General features: G+C 44.5%; 1 protein-coding gene across 1 annotated transcript; it reads left to right on the top strand.

The window, feature by feature from the left end:
• Nucleotides 1-767: 767 nt before the first annotated feature.
• LACBIDRAFT_329103 (uncharacterized protein) lies at nucleotides 768-3,043 on the top strand (the record flags this gene model as incomplete). The annotated part of the gene is made up of 7 exons (XM_001883296.1): nucleotides 768-832; nucleotides 884-1,079; nucleotides 1,135-1,565; nucleotides 1,697-1,759; nucleotides 1,824-2,256; nucleotides 2,306-2,824; nucleotides 2,879-3,043. 7 exons carry the CDS (start codon nucleotides 768-770, stop codon nucleotides 3,041-3,043), a joined length of 1,872 nt encoding a protein of 623 aa, XP_001883331.1.
• Between the last annotated feature and the right edge of the window lie 7,043 nt (nucleotides 3,044-10,086).

Raw genomic sequence — 10,086 nt, 5'->3', positions numbered from 1 at the left:
GTGGATGAAGCGGGCATCCTTAACCAAGATATTTGCACCATAGAGGACGGATTCGAGTGTAAGTAACAGGGAGATGAAGATGGCGGGGTGCCATGAGGCAGGAATGAACCGAGAAGTGTGAAAAGTGATGAGGTAGGCAAAGTCTTAGACAGTGTTGTACAGGTCAGCCTGACTCGAGGTCAGAGACGTCACGTCACCGGGGTCACATCAACTGACTTGACGAGGTCAAGGGTCATGATGGGGGGTCAGACCTTTTTTGGAAAGAGTATTGAGGCTCATGCCCATGTTTTTTTTTGTTGTTTTCTTGTTTTTTTTTGTTTTTTTTTACACTCATGTTTGAACGTTCTGCATACACAAGTTCTCACAGAACCCTTGACCGATCATGACCCCGTCAATCAAAGTCAGGTCACTTGATGCCGGGTCAGGGTCTGACCTCATCAGACCAGGTCACTACCCATACCTGTGCTTCACTACTGATCACTACTGAACAGAGTTTGAAAAGATCACATGGGCTTCCAATTTGGAATGCCGATGCGTGGCAAACCATGCCACGTGCTGCACATGACTTGAAACTGCAGCCTCGGGCTCTGCAGCTCGAATCTTCGTCTTTTCTTCTTGCCCCTTTGTTCAACGCGACCTCAGAAGATATATCTTGTATATATTGTGAGTTTAAATGTACTTCGACTGTATTTTTCAATTATCCAATGTCAACACTGCGTGTCTGCTTGTCTAGCATTGATAATCCTCGAAAATCTTACAATAGAATGATGGAGGAGCCCGAAAACACAGATACCATGAACTTGCAAGCTCCAAATCAGCCTATCAATGACAAGTAAGTCCTTTTGGTATTTACTGTACTGTCTTATTTACCTCATTTGGTCAGTCAATGCCCTGCTGAAAATACAGAAGTACAAATTACAACTAGCAAACGTGGTCGTGGCCGTCCGAAAGGGTCGAAAAACAAGCACAGTGCCACAACTTCAGTTACTAACAATAATCCAAGCACTACAGAAATTCATCGAGGGCCTGGAAGACCTTGGAAACAAGCTGTGAGGTCAATAACACAGGTTCAGACAGTGGTATGTAAATAATATTGCATTTTTGCCTATTTATAAACTACTCTAATACTTTTAGGATGGCCCTGTGCATATGGAACCTGGGATAAATATGCATCAGCCACTTGCTCCTATTTTTCTTCCTCAAGCAGTTGCAGCAGTCCCAGATCAGGTGCCAGTTTCTCTTCCATCAGACCAAAACCCAATATCAGAGCCAACATATCATGAAGAAGTTGAGACTTTTGTTCTTCCTGCACATGATCCTTTACAGCAATTGGATGACTCACCAGGTGAGGATGATTTGGACAGTTTTCTTGGACTAGGCAACAGCAATGGGATTAATGGTGATGCTGCAAGTGCTGAGGGAGACTTTACTGAGGATGATGGTGAAACTTCTGGGCAACTGCCATCACTGGTCTTGGATGCATTCTGGAAAAAAATTGAGTATCTCAAGGGTTTGACAGAAGGTCAAGGGCGATCAGCCAAACACTTGGTTTATGAGAAGCTTCAGTCATTCTGGTTGCCTCATTTTGACTCTTTCTTCTATCTTCAGCAAAAAACTTTGTCTCCAGAGCAGCTTTTGATCCCTTGATTTTTCTATTGGGATCCCTTGCTTCTTGTTGATCGCATCCCTTGCCCAGTTATTCATACATCTGGTACAAGCACTATTGCTTGTTCTGGGATATTGGTTCGCCATGGTTATTGTCAGATGCCACGCCACATAATTGATCTTGAGAATTCATACTATCTGATTTCCGTGCGCTATAGATGCAATCAGTGCAAGCCTGTCCACACTTTCTCAAGCTGCAATCCTTTAGTCATAGCCAAGCTACCTAGGCCTCTTGCTGCACAATTCCCTGCCTACCTTAGTAAACGAAGTGGTCTCTCAAAGCAGGTTTTTGTTATCATGCGTTGCTGCTTTCAAAATAGCTTGGGAGCTAAACAATTTGCAGATAGCCTAAATGTTCTTCACCACCGATTTCATGATATGCTGGAAGTTCAGTATTTGCAAACTGTTCTTGAACGTGAGAGTGGATTATACAAGCCTTTTCTTTCCTTTGAGTCCAGTCCAAGTGCTGCACCCTCTGGCCAATACTGTCGGGATATTTATGATAGAGAAATTGAAGCTCATGAAAAGGAGTTTGATCAACATACTGCTCAATTATCATCTTGTGGTATGGGTATTGACCATTCACACAAGGTTAGATTTCTCTACTTTTTTTTCTCAGTTTCTTACATTTGCTTTCTAGATTACCAAACAAATTGCAAAGATCCAGAGTGAACCTGTTTTCACAGGCCTTCTTACTATGACTAATGAATTTGGTGAAATACGAATCTGTGATCTTGTTCCAACGAAAGCCCACTCTCAGTTTGATATTGCACTTACACGGATGAATCATTCTATTAAACTGTTTGGTCTTGAACCTCCTCACATAATCTTCACAGACAATCTGGCAGACAAGCCAATGCTTGAACGACACTTCCCCAGCCTTAAAGAAGGAGTACGACCTGTTAACAGTCTTGGTGACCTACCTGTCTTGCAACTTCCCTCTGGATGTATCCCTAAAGTTTTTCAAACAGCTACACAAATTAATTCAGCAATCCTTAGCTTCATTGACACCTTTTCACATCTTGATGGGGACAAACTGGTTGTTGGCCTAGATACTGAATGGGATGTTGATCTATCAGCACGAAGACAAGGTGTACCTGATCATCGAAAAACTGCAATCATGCAGATTGCTTATGGTAATGAAGTATGGATATTTCAGGTTAGTACAGTAAATTTACAGAAATGCAGATTATGCATTGACAATGTTATACAGTTGAGTGAACATATTGCTAATGGATCATTTCCTGCTCAATTGTCAACATTTTTGGCAAATTCTCAAATTCTCAACGTTGGAAGAAATGTTTTATTGGACTTGAAAAATCTGGAAGAAGATAGTGAATCCTCTACTCCATTTGTTGGAGGTATTGATCTAGGATGACTAGCAAAAGAGAAAAATGTTGTTAGTGATGCACATGCTAGTCTGGGAGACTTATGCATCAAAACACTTTCTTGTATTCTTCCCAAGGATCTCAATATCCGAATTAGTCCAGATTGGTCTGGCCCACTTACAGATGAACATATCCAATATGCTGCACTTGATGCTTGGGCTTCTCTTAAAATTTATGAGAAGCTAACTAGTCTGCAGATCCCAGTTCCTGTAAACTTTGCAAATGCACTTCCTGCAGGAGATCAGATTTTTGTTTTTCATGAAGATCGCACTACTATTATTGCTTGTGGAATTATCTCACCTGCTCAATTCAATAGCTTTGAAGGGATTAATATTACAAAAACACGAGTACTCATTCAGGTTGAAGAGATCTATGTTCCTGGTGCTAAAATACATTTGCACTGCAAGCAACCTCTTTCGTTATTTGGTCAAACACCATTTAATATGGTCTGCAGAAGAAGCCAAGTCAAGACATTTGTCCCAGAATTCATCCCTGCTCAACATGGCAATACCATACCAATTCCCAATGCCTCTGATTCTTCTAGTAATGTATCAGACATTGATCCTTTAGCAGAACTGGAAATGGACTCCAATTGTGTATTTCAGACAGACAATCCAGATTTCCAAAGTCTCAATATTAATTTCTGTGAAGCAAATGCTGTTCCTGCTACTCATCAAACAGCAAACTTTTCTGCTGAAGAAGTTGATCGCAATACAGCAGATGCATATGTCAAAATTCTTCATGACCTTACAGAAGTTCCTTGGGCACCTGCTATTCGCAGTGGTGTATTGAAAGATATTTTCCATGTCTTTCATATGATATATATACCCAAGTCCCATGGTCTCTGTGTAACCTTTTCTCGAGCTTTGCGTGATGCAATATTTCTTCCTGATGCTGAGGATAAAAGATGCATTGTCTCATATTTTGCAAGCCAAGACCCACCTATGACATGGGGAGAATGTTTGCAATCCAATCCTCAATTTATAAAGAGACATTGCAAACATGTTGTTCCTCCTCCAGAACAGCTTTATGATCTGGTTTCCAAGGTATTTCAGGTCTATGGACCTTTAAAAGATGCACAATCAGGTTTACCTCTGTTTAGTTCCAATACTTGGAAAACAGTGAAGAATATTCTCGAGATTATTAAACTTGGCCAAATATCTGATCCTCCTGGGATACCATTATACTACTGCCTTGGCATGGCAAGAAATGGCCTTCCAATCTATCGATGCTGGCGTGGAACCAATTTTACTGAGGGTGCAGTTCATCGCCCTATTCGCAAGAGCATGCCATATTCAGGTGTTTCTCCTCGTCATACTGCCAATCGACTGAAAGATTTTGTATTTTGGCATAATATGCTGGTTGGCACCTATAATACTACTGGCCAGCACTATAAAGGCCACTTTGATATTTGGTTAATCAATGAACAGCAGTCCTTACTCAACTCAGAAAGGATCCGACAATTGATTCCAAGGTCACAGCCAGTTGCACGATGGGTAAATGGTGATCTTTACATTCAAACAACTGAAGTATTTGGAATTTTGCCTGTTCCAGATCCTGTAAAAGTTGCCAGCGGAATTTTGAAATATGATTCACAACTCAAGCCAGAGCAATATGCATACCTTGCATCAAAGCAAGATACACGATATGCCGTCCTAACTGTTCATACTACAGAAGAGAAAAATCTCTTCTCTAGATTTATGCGGAATGAGCCAGTCTTTATGAAAGAAGGTGGTCCTGACTGGCCATCTGCTGTTCACAAATGGAATGAATTTTCAAATGGGAAGACTATTTTCTACAAGGTCATTTCTTTTTTTTTCTTTTCAAATTCAATAATACTCATGTCATCATCCAGCTCATAGAACACTTGAAATCTTATTACACAGTATGGGCAAATTCACTCAACGCAAAGCATACTCGAATAAGTACATACAATGCAAGAAAAGACATTGACAATATAATTCAAAACCCTGCACGTCTTACTCATGCCCCACCTGTACCACAATACCCTACCTCAAACCGTCCTTTACCAACAGCAGGCCTCAGAAGTGAAGATGTAACCAGTGAAGAGCAACCAGTGGGGACAAGCTCTCGGATACAATTGGCAGGTGCCAGTCAACCCTTTGTGGCAGCGCAGAAAAGACCTGCCGAGCCAATGGGAGTTGATGATGATGAAAGAGAGGTGTCACGAAAGCGAGCATGTTGTCAATGTGCCAAATGCGGGATGGGAGAGGGGTGTGCCGGAAATAGAGGGAAAGCCAGGTGCCGAAATTCATGCAGGGATTGTGGAAGTACTGAATGTGAGGGAAGGGATAGTAGGAACCAGAAGAAGAAATGTCCTAATAGTTAGATGGTAGTCAGTAAATGTATATGCTTCATATGGAATTGATGTAACATACCCAAATTAAACAATAGCAAAATAACAAGAAAGAAAAGCGGGCAGAATGCCTACTCGCATTCACGCTCACAGTCAAGCACACTGCCTGTGGAAACGGGTGCCACAGATGTGAGGCATTGGCGTTGGACAGGACAGGGGAGATAGGGTGGGGGATACGGTCATGTGTGTCGGAAAACGAAGGTTCAGGGAGTTGGTATGGGTGGTGGCCACTCACTCAGTTGCCCTGTCTTCGCAAATGGGCACTCAGACGATAGTGGGCCCAGCGCAGTGAGCTGGTGGATGAGAATGGTGGGGACAGGGCCTGAGGAGCAGATGGCGCATCTAAACAACAGCCACTTGGGCCTACGTCAACGCGAAAACGAAGGTTGGGGGAGTTGGTGTGAGTGGCGGCCACTCGTTTGAGTTGCGCTGTTTCCGTTCATGGGTGCTCCGTTAATAGGGGGCCCTGCACAGTGAGCTAGCGGATTGAGGATGGCAGGGACAGAGACTGAGGAGCGGATGGCACATGTAAACGACGGCCACTGGGGCCCACGTTCACACCCACTCAGCCGTGTGTCCTGCCTCGCTGCAAGGGAGCCCGAAACGGGGGTGGCGATGGCGAATGGAGAGGCACGATGGCTGCTTTTTCATGTTCAGGGGTGGGAGGGGATATGGAGCCGAGAAAAGAAAGAGAGAGAGGCAGTGGGAGCAGAGCACCGGCATGCTTGCAGTGTGGAGATGGGGAGGGGAGCGGTATGCAGTTGTTTGGTGCCATGAGATCGTGCGTTGACATCCGAAATGGTCGAAGTGATTGAAACGAGGTGATTTGAGAATGGGGAGGGCAGAGAAGAGCTGTGTGTGGGGTCAGAGGTGGCAGTCAGTACAACTGACCGCCACCTCAGTTGTCGCAGTGAGTCGATGCCGTTAGATCGACATGGCCGAAGTGGTTTGAACGAGGAAATTTGGGGGTGGCGAGGGCTGTGTGTGTGGTGAGATTGCTCAGAGGCGGCGGTCAGTACGCCTGACCGCCGCCTTGGTTGTTTACTGTGGAGCATTCGTCATATTGGGCAATGAGATGAAAAACCATGTTACTTACCTTTGATACCGGGTTCCTTCGCTGTTTGAGAGACTTGGATGCAGCGAGGCTGGGAGACATTGAAGGTCAGTGAGCACAGATGAACGTTGATGAACAGCCGTGTGATTTACGAATTATCTAAGCGCCGCACATGTGATTCAGTAGTGAAAACTGACCTGTACTGCTCAATATGCGATGGAAAGGTGTAAAAGTTTGCATACATGTTGATATAGGCATAGAAAGTAAACTTGAATTTTTTTAGTGCGAGGGAGCGAGTGGAAGGTACCTCCTGAAGTAGTGAACTCGGTAGTGAATATCTCACTACTTCGGTGGCTATGACGATCAGAGCTGTTGCCAAACAGAACCAACCATTGTCCTGTTGTCTGAGTTCGCACAAACTGTCTGGCTCGCAAAGGCTACAGTTGCGGACAAACAAACACATCAAATCGGGTATCTCAGGAATGTGAATTTTCTGGCAAAAACCGATGACAGATTTGAATCTGGACAGTTGAATACAGCCTAAAAACACTGTTTCTATGAAATTCCCACGAGGTTTTGGCGGCGCCAAATTTTTTTGGCCAAAATTTCGCACCAAAGTTACTTGGCCCCCACCAACCTGAGACGATATGCACCAGTAACCCATCATATTTTGACAATTATGGGTAAAAGGTACATTCACATACAATTCACACTATAAATATGGTCCATTGTTTGCACTTTAGAGCCAACTTGGGTATTATTTTATGCGAGAACAGCTTGTAAGAAAGTTCTAATTTTTTGGGATCAGAATCTATTCCTCAAAAGCTGTTCAAAAATGAAATTTTCGAGATTTTAGCGATTTTTTTCGACACACACCAATTTTTTGGGTGATTTTTTGGCCAAATTGTCGAAATTGAAAATTCTGCTCGTGCAAATGGATGAATTAGATGTAATCCTTTCTATTTCAATGCTTTTTAGTGGGTTTAAACTCATGTGGTGACGGACATAAATGGTAGAATAAATTTGATGTGTTTGTTTGTCCGCAACTGTACCTGAATATCAGCTCGAACTATTCCTTGGTAAGCCATATCATCCTCTTTTTCTTCCCTTTTTTTTCTCTTCCTTCCTTATTTTTTATTATTTATTTAAAATTTTGGACACAGGTACAGTCATCCACCCACCAATGATACACTACCATCATTTGATACACTTTTGACCAACTAATATCTCACTCAATACTACATCAATCTTTGTGAAATAAATTGTAACGTGCACTACAGGTTCACATCTACCATATTACAAAATTTGGGAAAAATTGAAGCAGTATTGGTGCTGCTGTGAAGTTTTCAAAATGGACTGTTTTTGGAAATTGCTGCAATACAGTCACACCACCCAATGATACACTCATAATTTTGACTCTTCTTCCTGACCTGTGGTTCCAACATTCTGAAATTTGGTAGGGTTATAGAGTGTAATTTATCTCAAATATTCATGTAGTTTTTATGGCTGAATGTTGTACTTCAAATTGTTGGATGCAATTTCTCAGTTTCGGCGTATCATTAGCAGGTGGATGACTGTATGAGTAGTGAGCCGTCCGCGTCAGACCCGGGTCATGACAACACTGGGCAAAGATGGGTGAAGCAGGTAGTGCAAACAACGTTACATGCGTTGTATTCCCCTTCAGCTAAACTTTCTTGTGAGATCTCCATAGTGTCCCTCCACGGGCAGCCAACTTGACCGTTGCTCTTAGGGAGCTGCTGTCCCACAATGCCCGCTGTTCGTTGCGTAGGTCATAATTGTCATCCCATTTTCTAACGATCCACCTCTATACTAGATAGCGCCAACCCTTGGCTACTTCGTTTCCTCCTTTCCCTCACCCTCGTCCTCACCATGTCTCCTGGATTCCTCACCACCGCAGCCGCCATCCAGCTCCGGCAAATCCATGACGAACCAGACGAGGGGTCACACGTTGAAGCGACGGGAGTTGGTCGACCGTCGACTTCGCCAATGCCTCGTCCGTCGGTGTTGCATCTCCAAGACTTGACGAGCCATCTGATGGAATCGGTGGATGGAGTGGAGGATAAGAAGAGCCGGGTACGACTGAACGGTTGGACCACTTCAAGGGTTTCGTTGGTGGCAAGGATACCATGAGGTTGCGTTATCGGTGAGGTTACCGCAATCTCATATTCGTAAGTAACCCAGAGGGCTGATCTATCATCGTAGTTTCTTCGTGAGGACGCTCACCAGCGTGAATATGTCGCTCAGAGTGACAAGCGCCTAGAATTCATCTCGGGGTCGGTTTAGTGCTTCCTCTTCTCTTCTTCCCCTGTTTCCACTCTAACTTCCTGGTTCAGCGGGCCAAGCGAAGTCGACGTCAGCGCGTCTGATCACCAGGACATCAGACTTCAACGACTCCATACCAACGACTCGCGCATATAACGACTTTCGTAAGTACTACCATCCATCCCCCATGGCCGCCATCGCGCTCTTTTTCCGCCTACTGACAGAGATCAATTTCAATAATAGGTCTTGCGCCCTCACAACCTGGTCGCGAACAACTCTGACTTAGAGGAACTAGAATACATTGTCTATGCACATCGGCACGTTCGGAAATCCTGACGGATGGTCGTTACATAGGCTCCCCTCCGCTCGGACCGAAAGGGCGACTGCCCTTTCATTCAACTCTTCCCATACGAGCATGGATCCCGCGGTTGGAGAGTCCACACGCTTGCAAGTCAACGTGACCACCCTAACTGGGAGGGATTCAGGCTGTTGTTTGGGATTACCTAGGAGGTTGATGATACGTCGACTGAGGATCATGGGGTGCATAGGGCGAAGGACAGCGCGCCGTTCGCATGAGCGAGCTAATCACTTCCGCTCAGCTTCCTCCTTTGAGCCGCTTCCTCCTCCTCCTTCTCCTACACACTTAATCCTCGCAACCTCCTCTCTGTGCTGCGAGATCTCCTAGACATCTACCACTGCCTACCCCACCCTCTGCTCCATGACACGAACGTAGGATGCATATGCACCGCTTCCAATCACCTGTCACGTTTGCGTCCTTTGGCGTGAAATGTCCCAGGCAAAGGAGGGTATGTATACATTGTTGTAAAAGTACAAGTAAGAGCAAGCGGCACTGTTTAACGAGTGCCCGTTGATGTTCTGGGAGATAATAAAAATTATGATTGTCATCGTGCTTGAGTACATATCAGTCCGTCAAGCTACGGATCTGGAGTCAACCTGAGGAGTGTTATGATTATGCATTATCGCTCCAATGCAAGTAGCATGTTCGAGCTGATCTCAGGCCATTATCTAGAGACGTTTGGACGCTCCGCGCAAAAGAGACTGGCTCAATGAGGCGCACATCTTCAAAGTCGCGGATGGTTTGTGTTGACTTCAAGGCACGTATGACTCCCCAAACGACGATGAGAGAGGATCCTGAGGGTGTCGTTCGTCTGTCTTGGCGAAGAATTTGAAGGAACAAGTGAGGGAAAGAGTGGACTGCTGGGGAAGACCGGGCGAGGAGCAGGACAAGTGAAATGACGAAATTGGAGGGCAATTAAGGGAAAGAAAGAGCGAACGAAAGTGAAAGTGCAGTAGAAGAA

This window comes from Laccaria bicolor, genomic scaffold, assembly GCF_000143565.1.
Source record: "Laccaria bicolor S238N-H82 LACBIscaffold_20 genomic scaffold, whole genome shotgun sequence".
Classification (NCBI taxonomy): domain Eukaryota; kingdom Fungi; phylum Basidiomycota; class Agaricomycetes; order Agaricales; family Hydnangiaceae; genus Laccaria; species Laccaria bicolor.
This window is presented reverse-complemented; position numbering and strand designations above follow the sequence as displayed.